This window comes from Nipponia nippon, unplaced genomic scaffold, assembly GCF_047370975.1.
Source record: "Nipponia nippon isolate SJK-2023a ecotype South Korea unplaced genomic scaffold, ASM4737097v1 scaffold_16, whole genome shotgun sequence".
Classification (NCBI taxonomy): domain Eukaryota; kingdom Metazoa; phylum Chordata; class Aves; order Pelecaniformes; family Threskiornithidae; genus Nipponia; species Nipponia nippon.
This window is the reverse complement of record NW_028262332.1, coordinates 4,077,846-4,100,197: the sequence shown is the minus strand read 5'-3', so window position 1 is coordinate 4,100,197 and position 22,352 is coordinate 4,077,846. Positions and strand designations below refer to the sequence as shown.

Below are 22,352 nucleotides of genomic sequence, written 5' to 3'. Positions count from 1 at the left end.
GCAAAACGCTCATGATGACCAAAGGCAGATACAGCCCCCCATGCCGTACCCTGTACCGGCTCCATCCCCAGCACTCATGGGACACTGTAGGACATCTCTGTCTCCGTGGGGCTGGGGGACGAGCTGCAGCACTGAGAGGGCTGTGCTGCCCCCAGGACTGGGGCACAGGAGCAGGGACAGAGCCAGCACATGCGCTGGGGTTCTTCCAGCTCCTCTCTGCCTTCCTGGCCCCTGCAAGTTCCTACCAGCAAGCAAATTCCCAGTTTCTAGGTGGGGAAAGCAGGGTGGAGAGATGGGATCTGCCGCAGCCAAGCTCCCTTTTGGGCTAGAATAAATGTCTGTTCTAAATGGGAAAATCTTTTAGCCCATCCTAGGCTCATCCCTTTGGGATGACAGATGAGCAGGGACCTGAAATATTGGTTTGCTGATGGCTGATTATTTTGAAGGGCAAAACCATGGATGCTCAGTTCCTCTCTGGCGTCTGATCGGGTCCATGTTTGGAGTGAATACAGGTGAGGTAGCAAGGAGGTGCCCAGAGCTCCTCATGGCAGTGAGATTAATGGCATTTTTCGCCATGCCACGTAGAGTCTACATGAATCTATGTTTTATTTTAACCAGCCCAAGCAGGGCTACAATCGCTGCCTGGTACTGGGGTGGCCTGACCCATCTCATTATGTTCTCAGCCTTTAATAATTTAAGATGAGAGATCCCAGGCCTTCTGTCTAGGCTTTTGCTCGATTGCTTGTTTTTCTAAGATTTCGTTTTCTCCCCTAGGCAAAAATGTTGCAGAGGATTGAGGCAGAGTGTTGTGGAGGGTCTCTCTTTTACTGGCAAAGAACCGCCTTAATTTGGCCAGCTTAAAAGTGCTGTTGAAAAACATGAATCGCTGCACACGGCGTGAAGTCTTGTTTGATTTGAGCATCAAGAGTCGGCAGCGACCCTCCATGCCTGATCACGGCCAAGCATCTCCGCTCCAAAATACTGCTTGAGGGCGTGAGGGAGGGCAGCAGCAGCTGGCCAAAAATACAGTTTGGGTCTAGCAGGGAAGGGGAACTGGGGGAATGGGAGAGAGGAATGGGCTATACTGGGACAAGAAGGGAAGCGTCTACAAGCCCAGTGAGCGGGCAGGTAGGAGCTTGCCAGGGCGATTTTGCTCCTAGGAGAGCTCTGCCCACGAAAGGCTGAGTGATGCTTCGTCCTGCAACTGCTACTGAAAAATGTCCTCTTTTTCAGACTAAACGCCTTCCTCCCTGCCCAGAATAAAACCCCGATTAGGCTCCTCTTTAGCAAACGTTATCAAGTTTGCAAAACTCCAAAGCCGGGAGGTGCCAGGATCAGTTTGCTGTGCAGCCTTCAGGCAGCCCCTCTGTGCATGTGCATTATGAAACCGGCTTTAATAGCATGATCATATCCTAGTTTTCCCCTTTGCCTCACTCAGCACAGCTGATGAACCTGCTCTGGGAATGATCTGCATTAATGTAGAGCTGTAAAAACTTCAACCAAAGTCAATGAGAGCTGTGCTTTGAGCAGGGGAAGTGTCATTTAATGCTAAGCGCTCTGAAAAATCAAGTCTAAATGTCTCAAATTTGGTGCATGTAATGTAGCGGATGTTTTTTACATTATCGTTCCTGGGCCCTAGCTCCCTGTCTGTAAGATGGGGATGGTAACAGTGAGATTGGGAACTTAATCACTTTATTGTTTGTGAAATGCCGATGCTTTTTGGTGTTGAGCAAAGGATAAGCAACCCATGAGGAGCTGAGTAGTTGCGCATGCAGAGCAGTATCTGAATAGAGTACAATAAAGTAGGAGCTACGCGTCCTCCAGTGACGAGAGAACTGTTGAGAAGCTGCAGATGAAGTTGTTTGTAGGATGCTGAGAAGCCTGTGGATGTTCATAGGTACCCGGGGGTGAGTTTTGGGATGCCTAAATGTCGAGCTCCAGACTGTTTCAGGCATGCAGAGACACCTGGCTACAGCTCAGCACCATCACCTTTGGCATTTGGGGAGAAATAGGTCCTTCAGATAACCCTCCTGTATGTGGTCTTGCAATTAACACCTTCATCAAAGTGCATAATTACCAGAGACTGAATTAAGGTTGCCTTGGCAACCTCAGATCTCACGCTTTCTTAAGTTTTGCGTATGTGACATTGCAACCTTTATAATTGCCTTTATAGGCAATTATTTTACAGGTGTGCAGACCTGTGCGTACCTGCATTGTGTGGCTCCCATTTGCAGGATGCCTGATGGACCTCGACGTCTCTGAGTTGCAGAGCAGATGCTTTGCAGGATCCCTTCACTGGCGGACATCCCACCATCCAAGCGGAGATAGCCTGGACGTGGCATCCCCCACAGGCTTTGCTCCCTGTAAATTTAACTGTGGGGTCCTGCACTTGGCAGCTGCTCTGGATTTGGGTGGCAGGGCTGCGGGAAGGGATGGGTTGCATCCAAGCAGCTGGTTGTGGCAGCAAGACGGGGATGACAGATGAGCTCAAGTTGAGCTCCAGCAGAAGCGTGATCCCCATGGAGGATCTGGCACCAGGCTGGCCTCTCCTATTCTCCTGGGTCCCTGCCCTTGGTCATGGCATGCAGTTCTGGGGTCAGAACTGGGGGTTTAATCAACATCTAATGAGCTTTCTCCTCCCACTGCCACCCCTCTCTTCTCCTCCTACAGCATAGTGTGTTTTGCTCCATCTCTCTGGATAAGCCCATGGGACTCCTGGCTGGCCACCTGCGTGGTGCAGGGGTCAGTGTTTCATTGGTAGGGGTGTTAGAGGTATTTTTGGATGCCTCCTTTCACGGCAGCCTGAAGAAGGTCTTGCCAGCAGCATCAGGGAGGTCTGCTCGGCTCAGAGCAGATCTGCCATGGCAAGCCACGAGCCCTCCCTGTGGTCTCTGCACAGATTTTTTCCTTCCTTATTATCACCGTGTTATCTCTGAGCATGAAAAATATCCCTCCAGTTGTTTTTTATTTCTAAATTGAAGTCAGAAATGTATTTACAAGTTCACTATTTTGAAAATAATATTTAGAGAGGATGGGATGGAAGGAATTGCTGGGGAAACTGCGCTAGTAAAAATATTAATTAGCATAGAGAAATCATTTGATAATTTTCATTTATGTATTTTTTAATTATGCATTACTGCCTTTACTGATAACCCCCGCACCAGTGGCGTGATCCGTTTTGCTAGATAAACATACTACTTTGTGAGTTAATTAGTGCTCAATTACTATCAATTAATACGTACTACTGCTACCGATTCTGTGTTGAACAAGCAGATTCCACTACTATTAACTGTTTAAATTATTAATATTTGGAGCTGCCTAGAACCTCTCACCAAAAGGTGTTTATTGGTAATTGCAGTGGCATGAGGGGCCAGGTGGCTCCTTGCTGAGCCTGGAGCTTTCTGTTCCTGGTGGTCTAAATGCTATATTTTTTTATTATTTAATGTCTTAAGATGTTGAAACTGTGCTTTTCCTGTGCTTCTGGTTTGTTGCCATTTTTTTAACTTCTAAAATTCATATTATAAAGTTTTTCTTTGCAGCTGAAATTGAGAGTAGCAGTGTAGGGAAAGGGATGGGTCAGGCTCATCTCAGATAACTTTGCATGCTTCATAGGTAAATAATAACTAAAGTTAATAAAACTGAATTAGGTATGTCTGGCTCTGGCTGGTGATGTAGTAAACAGAGGGAAACAGATTCCTTTGAAGCTGAAAACATCAGCTGGGATGTTAGGAGCGGTTGTGGTAATAGCAGCAGGGAGCCCGGGCTCTGCATTTGCATGGAAGGAGGGAAGTAGTTTTGTCAGTGCCAGGCACCTTGGAAACAGGGAGAGGCACATCCCCACCTTGAAGAATTAGCTCCTGATGAAGCTAGTGAGGGGCAGGTGGAAAATGCATAGGAGCGGGGACATTTGCCCGGTGCAGTGTGGCAGGTCTGAGCCCCTGCAACCTGCTGGGATGTGGCTGTCAGGGCTCCAAAAAGATATAAAACAGGGGGATAAAGCCTGGAACCTTGAAAATGGCTTGGAAAGCTGTATCTTAAATAAATGCAGAACGGGGTGGTGGGGAGATAGGGCCATGCCCATCCCTTTTGCTGTGATGTGCCAGGGTGGGATACGATGCTAAGCAGTGCTGTTTCTCCTCCCAGCTGGTGTCCCCAGGTGCTTAGTGTGGGTTTTCTGTCCCACCGAGGGCACTTGCTGTGCTCCAAGCCCCCATCCCATTCCACATTTTGCTGTCGAGGTGCCTGATGCAGATGAGCATCCTGACCATAGCGTTGCCATATGGGAAATGCAACCCACCGAATTTAGGATTAATTACAAGCCGCGGTGAAGTGGGCGCTGACACATTCAATTTCCAGCACACTTACTGACCCTGGTTTATCATCCCTATTAAGGCTTGTGTGCCTTTTCTTAAACTTCCTGGTGCCAAGGTTGCCTGGGAGACTGAGCTGGGATCGCCCATGTTTGCCTTTGGCTTGCGTGGGGTTGAAGCGGTGACCACAATGGTTCCCTGAAACAGGGGTAAAATATGCTCAGAATTAAAATTGTCTTGTTTATCTCAGCTGTGGCATCCTGGTCCTTTGTACAGCAGAGCCGTGTCGACTCCGAGGGTGGGGGCTCCACCCGGCGTGATCAGGAAGATCCCTGTCCTCGCCAGCACCGGTGTCCCACAGGACGTGTGCTGCATGTGATGGGCTTTCTGAGCTCGCTTTTGTTCCGGTGTGGGTTTTTTTTTTGCTTGGCTTTGCTGTAATTAAATTTCTGGCCTTTCTGGTTGCTAAGGTGAGCTTCAAAACGCCCTGGCGGAGCAATGGTTTTATTGAATCTCTAGCAAATTATTGAAGCGTGGTAGGGAATTTTTCACGCTTTCAACCTCAAGGTTTTTGGGAGACCATTTTCGCAAGTGTTTATTGTAGTATTACCGCAAGAAGTGAGACTACTCGGAAAATTTATAGTAAGCAGCTCATCAGCTGTGGCGCATCAGCGTAGCTCCATTGAAGTGCCTTCTCCAACATCACTCAAGTAAAAATGATTTCTTCCAGTTTAGGACCTGGATGATGTTTTTTCTTGAAACCTCCCAGAACTATTAAAGTGGCTGAAAAGTGTCTGTGGGTGCACTGGGCAGAAACTCAGCTTTTCTGCATAAAACAATAAATCCGCCCCATGCACACACATCTTCAGGCACCATGCTAAGAAACCTGGTTGAAGCCGTGGGCTTAAGTGTGCCAAAGTTTTAGACTGTGAAGTCCCTTGGTTAGAACCTGCCACCACCTCGTCAGGTCCTCCAGTGCCGGGGCTGGAGATTAACTTTTCCAGAGCATCCCAGTTTGGTCAACGAGCAGATGGACCTGCTCAGGAGATAGCTCTTGGTTTGGTGCTGCGGGAGATGGTTGCTGCATTCGCTACAGACGTGGTAAATGGTGTAGTGCATGCAGGAGAGGCTGTAGAGAGAATGGTCTGTTGTTGCAGGCAGAATAAAAAAGAGAAGGGTTGAAATCCTGGAAAAAACATATTCTGTTGTCTTTAAATTGGAGACCACTTTTCTGAGGTGACCATACATTCATCGTAATTTGGGTGTTTAACTGCATGACCCTTGTACAGAACAGCTGAGCCTGTGGTGCAATCAGACCCAGCTGGAATTTTACTGTGAGCGTGGGAAGTGCTAAAAGTACTAAAAATAATTTTGAAAGCATCTGCCACTGGACATCCAACAGTGGTGAGCACCTTTAATCCTGATCTCTTGTTGCCTTGGCTCCCCTGTCTTAAGCGTGAAGAAAATAATACCCAGTGTACAGAAGCTGTGAGAATAATCTAACGTTCGTGAGATGCTGGGGGTCCTGGGTACTGAGTCCCTGGGAGGGGAAAGTCCCAGAGGAAGGGATGGCTCTGCCTTTGCAGGTGAGAGGGTGTGCCACGGGCTGAGAGCAGGGCTGGCGCCACGGGTGGTGGTCCCAAGGGGTCTGCTTGCAGCCGGCATCCCAGTCCCACGTGCTGGTCAAATCCTGACAGTTCACTTCTGAATGCTGGGCTTTGCAGATATAATTTGTTTTTTTATCGTTTATATGTAATGCTTATATAAAAAATGTGATTATGAGCTTTGTAGCGCACCCTCAGCTAGGGTACGTGTGTTGATCAGGCAGGCAGGCCCTTTGTGCCCATTTCTGTGATGAATTTTGCTGGGCATTGTGTGAACACCCTGAGCTTTTCCCAGCCTTAAAAGAGCCAAGTGCTGCAGCTCAGGAAGCCGGGGACGAAGGGCTGGGTTAACTTTGCTTTTGCTATGGTCTGTAATTCCCCCTCTAATTTGGTATTTCAAGCTTGCAGCTGAGGGCACCTACCTTTCTTGGCTCACCATCTTCCACCTAGCATTGCAATTCGTGGCTGGTGAAGAAGTTGTTGCCAGCCCACATGGCTGCAGACAAACAGAGACAGAACCATTTGCACAGCAAAAAGGCTCGTGCGGATCCCACTTTCACCAGTCCCATTAATATCTTTGAGCTGTTTACTCCGAAACTCAAGGAAGAGTTTGGCAACCTCACCGATGATTTCAGCGCTGGCTGGATTAGCAGAGGAAGGCGGGGGTTTAGTGGAGGAAAAAGAGATGTGAGGGAGAAGAGAAAAGGAGCAGAGGAAGACAGGAATGGAATAGGTGAGAGCACAAGTGATGCTCAGACAGAGCATTTGCTAGGAAGGAAATAAGCTGCCCACCACATGGATGGAGACTTCACCTGTTGCGGGTCTGGGGCTGTGCCTGGGGACTCCTTGGAGGCATTTTTCCCCAGGGCGAGCATCCAGCTCTTCCTGGAAACTGCCCCAGAGGGACAGGTGCTCGGCTTGAGCTGTGCCCTTGGCACATTTTGGGGCTGGATAGGGCTGTGATGGGGTAAGCAGCCATGGCTCCCATGTGAGCACCTGTGAGGCAGAGGGTGAGTGTCCCTCTGGGTAAGATGACCTGATGGTGCAGGGAAGAAGGGTGAAAGGCAGAGGATGTCCAGGTTTAACCCCTGACTGGGCATAACAGGAAAAGGGAGCAAAGTCTGCACACAGAGATGCCTCTCTGGTGGGCTCTAGCCACGAGAAGACCAGCCCTTTCTTGAGCCTCACAGCACAGCAGAACTTTTGTAGCCAGAGCTGGTCAAAATTGCTCAGGCAAGCAGCTGTTGGGCTGAAAAATGCAGAATCTCGGTGTAAATTGCTCTGTCCTTGTTTGTAAGTGCATCAGCTCTTAAGTTCCCTGTTGAGCGGGGTCTTGCCAATGGAAGCAGGCAGCAGCGCGAGGTGCTGGGACATGAGGCATCCTGGCTGGGCTGCGCCGGGTGGTTTTGGGTCCCTGCTCTGTACCAGTCCCTCCTTTGGGATGAAGCTGCAGGTTACAGAGCATCATGCCTTTTGCTGCTAGTGGGCCCTGTCTCTAGAAACTCATGAACCCCAAATCTCCCCCTTCATCCCTCTCCAAACACGGCTCAGGGAGCAGATGGTAGAGCAGCACTGGCTTAGTCCGCAGCTTGCATACTTTTTGTTTTTCTCAGTGACGGTTAACTTTGTAAGACACTGAAGTCTTTAACCATTAGCAGGCAATAAAAAGGGGCAGCTGAGTTGGATAACACCCACTAATCCCCTCCCAGGATGAACTGGAGAGAAGAGCCACTGTGAAGCTCAGGGTCTTATTCTGAGATGAGTGCTTTGGAGGTTTTGAGAATTGCATGGTGTTGGTATTTCATTAATAAATAACTCCCAGTGATATTTGTCACTGAATCTGCTTCATTAATGAGGGCCTGGAACAAAGGGGGAGGATGGAGAAAAGTATTTTTGAGGGAATCAGGGGGAGTGGGGGTGATGGGAAGTGGCACGGGGCAGGGCGAGGATGGGTGCCGTGGTCTGCACTACAGGAGCTGTGCCAAGTCAGGCGGAGAGCCCTGCTGTTGTGCATTGCACTGACTTTGTGGCAATCGAAGTTGTTAGAAAAGGGGCTTTTACTGAGGCTATGTGTCATCAGTGGGTCCTGGCAAAAAGGGGAATGCATTTCATTTATAAGTGTATCATTTGAGTGTCTGCGTGTGTCTTTGGGAGGCCTGGAGAGTTAGAGAAAGAGCATGTGCCTGTGTTCATAGATATGCGTGTGCTTGTGGAGAGAATCTGGCACCAGAAATTAGGTTGCTCGCTCCGCAATGCCGTTTTGGGTGGGACCTAGAATCTGCTTCAGGGCAGTGGGGAATTGCCCTGTCCTCCCAGCCTGCTGGGCACTGAGCCCTGCCTGGTCCTTGCAGCTTTGGTGCCTGGGTCTGGCCAGGGCCACCAGCAGCTTCCCCTGGCACGCCAGGCACAGCGCAAACTGCAGAGCCCATCTTCTCCGTCCTGCCTTGTCAGAACAGATTTGAGGGTCACTTGATGAAATTCAATACAGATAGATGGAGAACAAGAGAAAAGAGCTGTTCTTTTGCAGGCAGCTTGTTACTTCAGGGAAAGTGATTCATCCATCAGGGCTGGTCTCATCTGGCATGCCCAGGTGGTGGGGAGGGACGGCTGCCCCCGGCGGGCACCGTGCAGTCGTGGCCAGACGCTGCCATCGCTCCTCAAGTGTCCCCTGCCTTGTCAGCACTGCCTGCTCTCCAGGGCCGGCTCTGGGATCTGGGGGTCGCGGTCCCATACAGTGGGCAGGGAGGGACGGGCAGGGGTCATCACTGGAGCTGCAGGGGTGGAAAATCATCTGGTCCATGCCACCTGTTGCCTGTCCCATTGTCTCTGTGGGAGGCAGGTAATTAATTATTGCTCTTCACCCCCTAAAATTAAAAGGAGCCACTGAGGCTGGCAGTGCCAAAGGCTCGGCAGCGCCTGCCTGCGCCAAACCCAGCTCTGCTGGCCCCTCCAGAGGCAGACGAAAGCAAAGATTGCTCCCAGCTCGCTCCGAGCATCGCGTCAGCCCTCTCATCTGCTGACATCCGCCTTGTCAGGGCGCTGCGTTGAAGTGATGCTCCTCTAATCTAACGACGGCTGACACAGAAGCAATCCAGCCAAGCAGCCTCCCTCCGTCTGCAGGCAGCGCCATCACCCTGCTCCTCTCACAGGTGACATTTGAACACTTCCCTCCAGCTCCTCTTCCCCACCTTCCAGTGAGGTTAATATTTTAATACGTTTAATGGCTCATTCTGGCTCAGCAGCCCATGCTCATGTTTTGTCAAGGGTCATCCATTACACCAGGCACAATTTCGGAGAGTGAAGTTCTCGTTCCTGTCCTCCACCTCCTGAGGGCAGGAGGTTGTTGTGTGCTTCCGACTTTTAATTAAAAGCGCCCCAAGCTGCCCCTGCCAGTCCCAGCCCGGGAGCATGGCCCCGTGCAGGATGAGCCGTCTTCTCCCAGCAGCACTCCAGCTCTCTGGAGTTACCCCAGCCGAGGATTGGGCCCCGGGGTCTCCTTTATACCACCCAGCGCAGCTGTAGCTCCTCACCTTCTCCCTTCAGGGATATGGGAGCTGCCAGAGGGTCTGGTTGTTTGGTGGACAAATGGAAAAGCCAGGAGGGAGGATGGGGACACGGTTCTCCGTGCAGTCCACCCACGACAAGAAACCCCTCGGGAGAACCAGATGGGGCTGAGCTTTCTGGGTGGGTGGTGGAGGAGCTGTCGTGGTTTGTTGTTTTTGTTATTTATGTAATTCTCTCTGCGTTAATAAACAGCATTTTTGGTTGGTAAATAATATGCCCTTTCTCTTCCCCCACCTCTCCAGCAGAAACACATGCCTTGATCTAATATATTCTGCCTTTCCCACTCCCTCACTTTGGAGGGGCTGCAAATTCTGGTGGGAACAGAGTGCTAATAGAAAAGGGCCTCTAAAGATATTTGAAACATGACCAAGAAAGGACAGAGGGAGATTCAGCTCCAAATATGCTGGAAAATCTAGGAGATGGGCCAAGAGAGGGGGAATTATCGGAAGCATGATCGCCAAGAGGGAAAAGTTAATTGGGAAGCATTAATTGGGGTGAAAGCGGGCAGCACAGACATGAATTTGCTACGTGGGGCAGCAATGCAGCTGGAGGCACTGCAGTGGGCACGGAGCTACCCCAGTGCTCGAGTAACTCGTCCGCCCCGACCCACGGTAGCGGAGAAGTTGCCCTCCACCTCCGTTCGAGTGGGGATGTGCCAGTTTACCAGTTCTTGCTGGTTTGATGGTGTTTTCCTTGTTGAAAGTCCCAGCTTCTGGAATCGTGTGATTGCCTGGAAATCTAGAATCTGCAAAATTGTGACTTCAATACTGCGTAGGGCTTTATTTTTTTGGGTTTGGTCTCTGGGTAGTTTCTAGCCCTCAAGTTTGGAGGGAAAAGCTCGATTACACCCTAAAGGCTCAGAAAACAGAAGGCAAATTTAGGGGAGGAAAAAAAAAACCCATCCAGTGATCGATTTATTTTTAAAATCTCATCATTTTTATGCCAGTCTCTTTCTATTTTTTTTTAATGCCTGACTCATGATTTTTTCGAGCATTTGGTGTTGGCAGGGCTGTGTGCATGAGTGTGACGGCGTGCGTGCGTGCAGGGGCCCTCCACTGATAGATAATGCAGTGCTAGTTTGAGACAGCAGTGCTGTGGTCTTCAAGGGCTGCTGAATATTCCTCCACCACTGTTTCATTGCCAAGCACATGGTTTTCAAATTAAGAACCCCCCAAAAATGGGTGACTAGCACTGGGCATTGAGTGGCTTTTTAGGTGCTGGTGGGAGAGCAGGGGAGATGCTAAAGGGGAATAAACCACCTTGTGACTCCCAGCATTGCCTTGGGGGCGATTTTAAGGTCAGAGGGGTCAGTGTTTATTTGCAGCCCCCCTGTGTTTAAAGATCTAATAAATAGCCTGTGGAGGTTAAGTCCGTCGCCATCAGTGACTTGTTCTGTGACCTTGGGTAGATCGCTTTGTCTCTCTCCTGTTGGTAAGAGGGTGACGGGATCTGTTGCCCAAGATGGGTTGCAGGTATCGGTTAATATATATAAAATGTGCTTTGAAGATGAAAAATACCTTGGAAATGCTTAAAGTTCTCGACAAGCATCTGTGTTCCCTTTGCGGGCACCCAGCAGAAAGCAAAGTGCCTGAATACTTTGTCACAGACAAAATCTGCTGTGTGTGCAGCTCAGAGAGGCAGGGCTGGGAGCTTCCCAAGGCTTTACATGGCCATTGAATTCATAGGCGTTTATGCTTCTCGCTTGCTTAAGTAGAGGGATGTCACAGTGCAGCCATGCCCTGGGCTTTGCAGAGCCATCACGGGCTGGAGCAGTGCAGCAGAGAGCTGTGCCTGCACCCATCCCTGCATCCCCTCCTCCAGGTCCCCCGTCCCCTAAGCCTAGCACAGGGATGAGGCTCCACATCCCAGCCAGTGAGAAGCCAAGTTTCGTATGGTTTTCCAGCTTTGGCAGTGTGCCCAGGTGATGGACAGGGTGTCGGTGCTTGGGGAGGCTTGGCCTAGCCGTGAAACGTTCAGGAGGAGTTTCACTGTTGTGGATTCACTGTTGTATAGCGTAGGGTTGGATTCACACACAACTCCAGGCTAGTAATAAAGTATCTCTTAGTTGCTAGTTTGAGTAAAAATGGTAGATAGTATCTTTGAAACCCCATAACTGGTTGATTTGCATCAAGGATGTCAGCGTTATGCAGCAAATTTATTATATATAGTGTAATCACAAAGTCTTAGTTTTCTTGGGAAGCTTAATTTGACTTGACTTTGCTAATCAAAATGCCATTATTTTGCTAGAGCAGCTCTCTTTGTGGATTACCCTGCCCATGCCATGTGCTGCCAGCTCCCTGCCACCCCTAACGGTGCCTTTTCTCTCCAAGGGAAGAAGCGATGCTGTCCACCTACTTTGAAACCATCAATGACTTGCTCTCCTCCTTCGGGCCGGTCCGAGACTGCTCCCGCAACAATGGTGGCTGTACCCGCAACTTCAAGTGCGTTTCAGATCGCAAGGTGGACTCAACGGGCTGTGTGGTAGGTACCACGGCTGCTGGCCCCTGGGGCTGGTGTCTGCTTTGGGGACAAGCCGGAGGGGGACTGCCTGCCCTGTCTCCTGGGATGTGCTTGAGGGGATGTGCATGCTGGTGGTGGACTCCTCCCACCCCTGGGGCCTTCGCGGCAAATCACATGTGCTTTAAGGACCACAGGGAAGGAGCCTGGGGGCTCAGATGAGCAAAAGAAAAATGCTTGAGGCTGATGGTCGTTTTCCTGCTTGTCAAGAAAGCATGGGGCTGAAAGCAGTCTCACTTTTTCTCCTGCCTTGTGCTTCCTAGCGTGGGAGAAAGATGAAGCATCTCCCATCCTCTTCCCCTCTGGGCCCCTCTAACACCCTCAGAGTTTTGATTTGTTTCTGAACGTGCTCACGTCTTGCCAGACAACCTACTGAGTCCCAAGTTTTGTAAACTCCCCTCCAGAAGACCTCTTCGACCCTAGACCATTAGTTTTGGGCACAGGCTCTGAATCACTCCCAGCTATCGATGCACAGAGGGGTTTTGCCATTCTTCCATGTGGGCTGCAGCAGAGCTCAGCACCCCTCCCGGCTCTAACCCACCTCTCCTTGACAGCAAAGTCACCACTTCCCTGTGTGCGGAGCTTGTGCGAGTCTGGTACGACACACAGACATGGGGGCAGAGCCTTGGGAAACTGGGGGAACCCTGGAGCATCCTTTCTTGTCTGTCTGTTGTAGGAGTCGTCTGCCTGCCAGGCAGTGGGTGGTGACCCCCAAGGGGGTCCAGAGCCTGTCACTCACTCCGCCTGCCCTGCTCCAAAGCCCCTCGAAACCCCTCTGCCCCATCCCCTCCCCTCTCGCAGCAGGCAGAGCGCCCATCGCCCCATCCCTCCCATCTCGGCAGAAGTGGGAGTTAAGTGTCTCTTTATTTATTGAAGATGTTTATACATGGCAGCCGGGAAAGGTCAGGCTGGAGCGGTACCGTCCCGGGGGTGGTGTTTTCATTATCCCCTTCTCCAATTGCTTGTTAGGGCCATTTAGCACGACAGTCTGATGTGTCACCAGCAGTGCCTGGTGCCATCTCCCCATTGCCACTCCTCTCCCTTTCCTGCTTTCTTCTCCCATTGTTGTTTTCTTTTGTTCCCTTTTCCAGGGAGCAGCTGCCTTTCTCATCTTTTGGTTTTTTTTCCTGCTTTTTTGGGGTGTAATTTTGCTCTGAACACCAGCGTGACTCCCAGATGCTGTCAGAAGCAATCGGGGCTCTGATCACCCCATGCTGCTGGGAAGAGATGCCTCTTTTTAAAAGTCAGGATATATTAAGATAGAAATTGTCAATAAATTACAGGCCTAGCGCTCGCCACACCGGTGCATGGAGAGGCAGAAATTGAAAACCGTGTCACTTGGGGAAAATAACCCCCCTGCTTCTGTAATGCCTAAATGAGGCTTTATGTAAAGAGAATGAACAGCAGGCAGCAGGGGGAGAAAGGAGAAGCAGTGGGAGCTGTCCTCCTGGAGCGAATCCTCTCCCCGAGAGCCGTAGGCGAGAGGTGACACACAGGGACCACGGGACCCCCCTCACCCCCTGGCATCACACCGGGCTCCCAGGGCCGTGCATCCCATGGTGACAGAAGATGGCCGCAGAGATGTCTGTCTCTTCTTCCTCTGCTCTTCACCCCTTTTTCTCCCTGCTGCAGGAGTGCAAGGCTGCTTTGCCCCTCTCCACAGACCTCAGTCATGGAGTGAAGGCCCCCCAGCTCCCCAGTCCCAGCTGTAGCCTGAGGACAGCAGAACTGAGCTTCCCAGGGGAAGTTTGGAGATGGCTGCTGCATCTTGCCTCCAGTCCACATCTGTCCCTGCTTACCATCGGACTGACACCAAGGGCACAGTGGTCCATCCCTCCCGGCTCTCCCAACCCCGTGCAATGTTTTACACTCATCACCTGCTTGTAGGTCCTCAGCAATAGCAGCAGTGCACGCAGAGGTCTGGGGGGCACTGCCCTATGTTTCTGACCATGATCCATGGCTGTCGATCTGGGGAGAAGCCTAAGGGGTGGGCAGGCAGCGCTGCCCCAGCCCCAGGTCATGCTTGTGACACTGAGTGAGGTCGCAGGTGATGGGAGCTGAGTTTTGGAGCTCGCCACAGCCGCAGCATTGTGACCTTGCAGCACCTTCTGCACCAGCCCCTGCACTGGGCAATTCGTCCCCTCCTCATCCTGCCTCTGCTGCTGGCGTCTGCCGGGCGTGAGCTGGGCTTCCAGTGCAAGCAGCGATGGGGTCATTTGCTGCAAATTTTCAGGGATGTCAGTTAGTTTTAAAGCTGAACTGCTGTGAACTCAATTTGCCAATTTGGTAAGTGCTATGGGCAATATAGGGATGTAATTTAATTAAGCTATCCCCTTTTTATAGAGTTCAGGGAGCATTCACGTACTAATTTTAGCACTAGGTTTGCTTCAGCTTTACTCTGGACACTGTTTCGCAAATCATGACATGTTGTTAATCTTTACCAGTCAACAGTTTATTAATTTGCCAAGGACCACAGAAGTATATAATCAGTGGTTCATCAATCAAGGCTAAATCCAACAAATGTTCCAGGCAGGTACTGAGCATAAAATATACATGCAGCCTTGTAAGCAATTAATACGCAGCAGAGCCGGAGCCTAGCAGCGCAACCAGGGAACAGCACAAATCTCAAAGATTTCTTATTCCTTTTATATATAATCATCATCTGTTACCAGTTCCTTCATGCCCTTAATACAGCTTCCAGTAATTCTGCGAGGACTGGGGATGCATTTATCTTCGGGCTTTTCAGCGGCGTGGGCTCTGCCATTACCTAATTGTTTGGCCTTAAAAGGACTTGGTTGAAATGTCGAGGGCAGCTTATTGCAGCTCATGGTGGAGTCTCTCTGACGGTGGTCTCCTTGGGCTTACGAAGGAGAAAAGAGTACATCCCTTTGCTTAGTTAAAATCCTGCGTGCGAGGTGTCACCTGGAAGACCCCAAAGGCTCTGCAGTGGGTCCCCACCGGAGGGGTGACAGCTCCTCAGCTTCCATCCCACACTCCCCATGAGGCCCTTTTTTCCCTTCTTTTCATGGTTTTTCTGTTATTTTTACCTGTCCCCAGTAGATGGCATTAGTGCATAAAGGTTTTCTGCAGTTCTTTTCTTATCGGAGGCTTTTTTTGTTTGGGTAGTTTTAAGAAGTATGGGCTGCAACCTTGCTAAGACCTTGACGTTGCTAACTAGAGCCTTGCCTTTGAGCCTTACCTTGCAGCATAACATAACAATCCCCAAGCTCTAGAAAACCTGTTTCCGTGCTGCTTTTCCTTGTTGAACCCCAGAATTACTGTCAGGTCTGGGGAAGCCACAGGCATTTCCCAAGATGACAAAATCTCAGTGAGCTTCTCTAAATCTAGTGGCTCTGTTCCACACGTTGAGTCCAGTGTGCATTTTGTACCATCTTGCAGGGATCACAGCAAACCAGGAGAAACTGTGCTGGAGGAATAAGTCAGATTACTGCCAATACAGGAATATATATCGCTGATCCCTTCTCCCGGCACTGGTAGCTGCTCAGCCAGGAAGGCGGATGGTGAAGGAGGGAAAGGGCTTGACCCTTATGTGTTGATGATTTATAATTTGAGATGAAAACCTGTGAATTGGCCCTGAGGGACTGAAGAAAACACCGGTTAGCTAGCTTAAATTCAGGTTTCCCCACCTGTCTCTCAGCTTGGCTTTGCTCACTGATGGCAGTCCTCCCATCTGCCCGGGGAGAAGGGAGGTCACTTGCATCTGATGCCCCATGGCCATGCCCATTTGTGAGCCCCAGCAAGGCGGGACTACAGCCCCAGGGGAATAAGAGGGGTGAGGTTTTTTTCCCAAGGAAAGTGAGCTTTGGTCTTGGCACGTGAGCTGGGCGAGGAGGTGGACGGTGCCCCTCTGATGCACACTGGGCATCCTTGGCACTGCTGTTGGAGGAGGCAGCGGTAGGTACAGGCATGCAGTGAAGGTGCGTGTCCGACCCCCGTGTCTGAGCCTCTCAGGATGGGTCTCATCACCACGAGGACCTCCTGGAGAAGCAGGAGGGCACGAGCTGCCCAGCTGCTGGTGGGGAAGGCAGCTTGAGGTCCCACACCGAGGTAGCAGCAGAATTAGGCCCCTTGTTTCCCTGCTGCGTAAGCAGCTTCACTGCAGCGGCGTGGCAGCAGGTGGGTGCAGGTGGTGTGGACTGATGGTTCCGCAGCATCTGTGATGCCTGCAGATGTTGGTGAGTTAGTCTTTTAAGTCAGAATAGAGTGACTGGTGCCACGGAGGCCAAAGATGTTGCGCAGGTGGATGTGGAAGGGCTGACAGCATGGCTGTGCTCCAGGATCTGTCCCACTTTGGGAGAGGTGTCAGGAAGAGGTCAGAGAGCCCACCGAGCCCAGGCAGCGGGCGCTGCTGTTCCGCACAGACATGAATCCTGCTGATCATCACCATCTCCCTGCTCACAGGCTGAGGTTCCTCTAGCACAGCTTTATTTCTAATTGAAGTGAGAAAAAAGTATAGTTTGCCTACAAGGACAATATGAACTGTTCCCTTCTACAATCAGGGGGTCAGCCCATCAAGCAGGATGGAGTTTGTCTGGCTCAGCAGTATGCAGAAGGGGGAGCATCTACCAGAAAGTCTCTTAATGAAGTTCTGGCCCATGGTGACACTGGTGCAGTGTTGGTCCCAGCCTTTTTAGACAGAGAAGGAAGAGAAATTTGGGATGGTCCACAAAGGTGTATAAGCCTCAGTGCAGCCTGTCTGGAGCTAATCCTTCTCTTTTGCTCTCTTCCACATCAAAACGATGGGCTATTCCTTAGCCGCTGCAAAGCAGGGCAGAGAAATGGCTTAATTTAAGAGTGTAACCATTTCAGGTAGAAATGAAGGAACAGGGCAGTGGCTACCGCTCTGGTCTCCTCCTTCCAGCACAAGTCACCCAGGGATGGCCTGAGGACCAAGGGGAGTGGGGAGCTACTTCATGAAGTGGATGATGCTGAGAACTGATATTCTTGTGGGGAAATTGGGTTTTTAGGAGATTCAGCCCAAACCAAAATGCTGTGCAGAAATCCCCCACATATGTTAAAGTTCCAAAATATTTTGGTTCAAAACATCTCCTTTCTATGAAGGAGGGGGAAATGCTTAATTCCAACATTATCATCTGGAGGTTTTGGTATATATTGTGTTATCCCAGTGTATAGCCTGAAATAAAAACAAAATTAGGCGGTGGAAACCAAAACATTTCAACCCTGTCAAAATTAAATGCTCTCCTAATTTCCCAATGAATTTTGAGATGTAATTGATGGAATCCCACAAAGCACTTAAGCTTCATCAAATCTGCATTTTTCTGACAGACAATTGTTCATTGAAAAATAAAAACTCAGCCATCCCTGCCTTACGAGGCACCTAGCTAATTATGTTAGAGATGCACATGCAAGGGAGGGAGACGGGGAGGAAACCATTCTCTTCTAATCCCTTTAAAGTTTAGCTGGCTCCTTGAAGCAGAAGATGACTCCTTATGCACGTTATGATTGGAAGCAGAAGCCCCCTGTGCTCAAAGCAAGCCCCCCTCCCAAGGAGCCTGTGGTTTCGGATTTATCTCGTTAAGCCAGGTAACGACCTGTGATGAAACGGGATTTGAGGAAGAGAGAGAAGCAAAGGATGACAACAGCCACTGGGGCTGGTAGCCGGCCGCGGCAGGTAGTGGAGGGGTAGGTGGGGAGCCCACCACCTGCCTGCCTTTGCTTTCAGTGCTGCAAAAGGGGTTTGCACCACGTTGGCAAGCGGTGGCCAAATTTAAAAAGCAAGTGGAATAACTCAGGAAGCGCTGAGGTGAGCTGGAGGTCTCTGCCTGCACTGGGAAGAGGTAGTTTGGGTGATAAAAGCCCCATTTTCTCTAGCGTTGGCTTTTTCAGTGGCATTCCTCAGAGGACTTGGCTGGCACCAGCCTTTGCCCCTCTGCTCCCCAGCAGACTGGGATGCTTCGTGTGTTGTGGTTGCAACTGGGTCGGGTCTTTGGGTTTGGTTTGGGTCTTAGGATTTGGCATGTAGCATTGTGGCTGGGCTATACCCTGGATGTCAGGTGGGGCAGGAGTTGAATTTCTGATCTCCCAAATGTTTTTGGAGGTGCCAGCCTCCGCTGTGGCTAGGAAGGAAAATGCCCCAATGGGCAGGAGATGCCAGTGCACCCCAAAATGGGGTGTTGGTGACTCCTGGAAGGAAAGCAGCTGGAGGGTTTCCACTAGCTTGATTTCCTTGCTCCAGGAGCTCTGAGCACTTATGTCTATGTACATAGCATCCCACCAGCTGCTTGAAACACTTTGAATTGAGATGCAAAAAATACACATAGTGACTTTCCCGAGAGGGTCCATGCGAGAGCTCTGCGGTGGCCGCAGGTGAGAAGATGATGCCTCATTGCATGGAGCTTCAGCTCCTCCGTGGAGCCCCCAGCCCACTGTCATGGGGGGACTGAGCTGAGGGGTGTGAGCTATTATAGCGTGTGCTCGGGAGCCTGGAAGACAGATGGGTTTGATTTTCTGAGGCTAAAATAATGATTGATGATCTTGAAAGGGAAAAGGAAGCAGGGGGAAAGGAAGGAGGGGAAAAAGTGGGAAGATAATGACTTATTTCAGAAAACAGTTGTAATGTTTCCCTCTGGGAAGGATGCTCCCCCGCAGTGGGGTGCCGGGGAGGGCTCTGCTGAAGCCGGGGGGTGGTGGGGACATTGCTGTCCTGAGGGGGTGAGGGGTGGCCCTGGAGAGAGACAGCCTGGAGCCGATGGGCACTTTAGCGACCAGCTTTTTGGCCTGTTTTACCAAAATATTAGGACAGGAGGGATAAATCTCAGCTGTAGAGACTGGGCTGTGTACAGCCAGACTCTGGTCCTGCTGCTGCTGAGGAGTGTTGCTCACCCAGGGCCTTCTGGGCCAAGAAAGAGAAGGCAGAATAAGCCAAAGTTGTCTGAATATATATGTATATGGACACAGAGGAGTTTACTGCATTTGTATCATTTCTGAGCTCCAACAAGCAAATAAAATACATGCCAGTGCATAGTTTGGAGTTCATTAACATGCTGGCACTTCCTTGTACCTCAGCAGATTAATGCTTTTGTCTCTCGCTGAAGAGGTTCCTCGGTGAGGAGTGAGAATGCCTCTACACGAAGCGGGGTTTATTAGGGCCTTTGGACGTTGCACTCAGTGCCTCTGCAGCACTGAGCCACCAGCACTTTTTGCAGCCTCGGGCCGGCGGTGCTGGGGATGCAGCTTGGAGGAGCTGCACTGGGCAGGATCACGGGGCTGGGGTCCTGGGTCTCGCCTCCAGACGCATCCAGACATGGGTGTGTGGTACCTGGAGTGGCGCCAGGAGAAGGGGTTTGGTGGCAGCTGGGGTTTGTGGCAGCTTTGCTGTGCAGTTTTAAAGAGCCCAGGGAGGAGCCAGGCTCATCTGCACCCAGAGCATCACCTCTGATACCCTGGTATGGGAGAAGTCTGGGCCTTTTTTATCTGACAAAAAGGCTGCTATTGTTGAGAAAACAGAGCGGAATAATAAAAAGGGCAGTTTACTCTCTACAGAAACGCTTTATTAAATATCCTTTTTTTTAAAAACTTAATAATGGAAAAGAGGAGCTAAGCTGAGAAACCCTGTCAGGCAGCTGAGATGGAGGGCTGGTGTCCTCTCATCTGGGGGATCCGTGTCAGTAATGAGACTCGGATTTTATTTCCAGTGACCCCCTCACCCGTGTCGCTGCTAATGAGCTTTGTAAACGAGAAGGGAAAAAAAAAAAGGCCTTTTGCTCGCTAATGTGAACAGGGACTCGTCCAGATACCTTTTTTCCTAAGACACAATCTTGTACGGGTTTTGGCGGATGCTTGCTTTCTTTCCCTTGAAGACGATCCTCTTCCCATTGCGTTTGCTCTGGCCGTGCGGTGGGCGGAGGAGCTGTGCCAGGTCCTCGTGGCAGGAGGCCATGCAGTGTCACACGCTGTGCCGGGGTGATGGCAGTGGGCATGGGCATCCCGATTTGTTCCAAACCATGGCTCCATGTGTCGGTAAGGCTGGCTATGGTGGCCTCCCAGGGGTGGCAGTGGGGTATGTGGTAGCAGGTCCTGCCAGCTCTGCCACTCTGTGTCACCTTGGAAATGTCATTTAAAAGCGAAAAAAAGCCCATTTCTCCAAAAACCAGATAAAAATAGCACATTCTTATTCAGCATATCTATTCCCCGTGCGTATTTGGAGTCTGTTTGCTGACTGCAATCACAAAAATAAAGACCTGGGTGCTCTGCTCGGCGTGGCTGGGAGGGGATGAGCCGATGTCCGGCTGTGCTATCAGCCAAACCCCACCGAGCTGCTGGTGGTTCCTCCTTTGCAAACCTATCGGCAGCAGCAGGGTCAGGGCGTTGTAGCTGTGGGTCATGTTTAACCTGCAGGATCTGTATTATCAGCGCTAATGCAGAAGAAGATAAGAAAGTAAGTTTTCTTTTCCAATCTCAAGAGCAATTTTCAGGGCTGGCCATCATCACAGAGAAACCAATTCACTCCTGCATAGATGGAGTGGATTTGCAAGGCAGTGGAATTACCTTTATATGGTAACGCCTTCTCCCTGGCTTTTTGGAGCAGACCACGAGCTGGAGTCTCCCCCTACTTCCCTTTCCCTCTCCATAGCATGGATTAAGTGCCAGCCCTCTTCCCAAGCTGTGAGATATTTTTGCTTGTCAGATCCATGGATGAAAGATGGTCTGGGAGTTTGAAGCAAGTTCCCGAGCTGTGTGGGTCTAATGTAGCAAACCACAAACAGCTTTTTCTTTTGAATAGCTGACTAACAGTTTGTAGGATCTCTTTGCCTCCCTGGACAAATGGATCCATCCTGTATCTGGACAAGGGTTGCACAGAGATGGTTGGCCAGGGGCTGCTGGGGCACCACGTCTCGCCAGCTTTCCTCCCATCAGGGAGGGACGTGTCACCCATGATCGCCCAGACAGAGTTATTGGCTGAGTTGCTTATTGATTTTCTAATCATTTTCCGACACAGTCCCCCATCCTGTGTCACTGCCAAGGCAGATCGCAAATTGAACTGCAGCTGAATTGATGGGGGATTGATTAAAACTCACTGTAATTATTGGTTCTCTGCTGCCCAAGCCAGACAAATCAATGTCAGCAATAACAGATCTGGTCCTTTATAAACACCTCGAGAGAGTGCCGGTTTTGTGAGCCCACCTGGGAGCCCAGACTGGCCCTTCAGCACAACCTAGGGAGTCGGGATTAGCATGAGCTGGCTTTTTCCTGTGTCATTTCTGACTACTGTGGGTAAGAACATAGTTGCACCCAAATGGGCTTTAGTTTTCCCCCTGCTCTGGTCTATTGGTGGGACATCCCAATTGCAAGTCCTCTGCTCCAGGGGTAGGGAGATCTGTAGTAAAGTTTTATTGTGCCCAATAGTTGCTCCATCCACCTATTCATCGCTGCAAAACCCTCCACGCAGGTGGCTGGTGATGCCTCTCCTGCCGCCTGCCTGTTTGTTTTGCTGGCTGGCACTAATTGCAGAGCTCGCCGGTTCCCCTGGCTCGCTGTCCCTTGCATCTTCGTTCCCCCCAGCCCCACCAAACAGGGCCACCTCCTGTGTTTGTGCGTTGGCTACCAAAGCTTTCTGTCCCTGGAGGGCTTCTTGCTGCAACACAACAGCTGGCTGGAGAGCCAGCTCTGCGCCGAGCCAGGGATGGGTGTGAAGGGGAGGGGATGCTTTCTTTTGCAAATTTTGTGCTGAGCTATTTGCCTGCCATAATTAATGCATATTAGGATGCATAATTACAAACAGAAAGGAAACACGCTTCGTGGTGATTAAAAGCCAAACTGAAGGAATATCCCAAGGGTGGCCTCAAGCAGAGTGGGGCTAAGGGAGGGAGGGCTTCAGTGACCTGCTAACCCAGTCCCAGGGAAAGAGCCATCATCTTCCTCTCCGGGCTGGGGAAGATGCTGAGCTCAGCACATGGATCAGTGCTAGGGTGAGAGTCCCAAGTGACAGCTCAGAAAAGCCATGACTGATCCCCTGGCTGTGATCCTGTAGCTTCTGCTGACTTAAGGTCCCATCCAGTTGCTTTCAGCACCCGGAAGGGTCCCATGGGAGCTCCAGAGGGGACTTGGGCAGAGTCCCAGACCTCCCCATCCCCGTCAGCATGGGGAGAGCAGCAGAGAGGTGGATGCGGTGCTGTGGAGTGGAAGATGCTGTTTGCAGTCAGCCCTCCGTGTCCTCCAGGGAGATGCGTTTCTGCCAATTTGCACAGCTCTTATTCTTACAGTGGGGCCGGCAGATGCAGAGGAGACCGCAGGAGATAAGTGTTGTATCGGCAGATTCACAAACAGACTTATCCTCATCCTGTTTCCCAGGCAGCTCAGCGGTGAAAAGCACAGA

The 22,352-nt window shown here is 50.7% G+C and overlaps 1 protein-coding gene across 5 annotated transcripts in view; it reads left to right on the top strand.

The window, feature by feature from the left end:
* ASTN2 (astrotactin 2) overlaps window positions 1-22,352 on the top strand; it is a 358,876-nt gene that overhangs the window by 181,319 nt on the left and 155,205 nt on the right. For all 5 annotated transcript variants that reach the window (XR_015703622.1, XM_087752526.1, XM_087752527.1 and 2 more), the window contains exon 11: window positions 11,809-11,959. Coding sequence is in view for 4 of the 5 variants with exons in the window: in XM_087752526.1 (XP_087608652.1) it covers window positions 11,809-11,959 (151 nt within the window). In the remaining variant the exon portion in view is untranslated. The remainder of the gene's footprint in view (window positions 1-11,808; window positions 11,960-22,352) is intronic.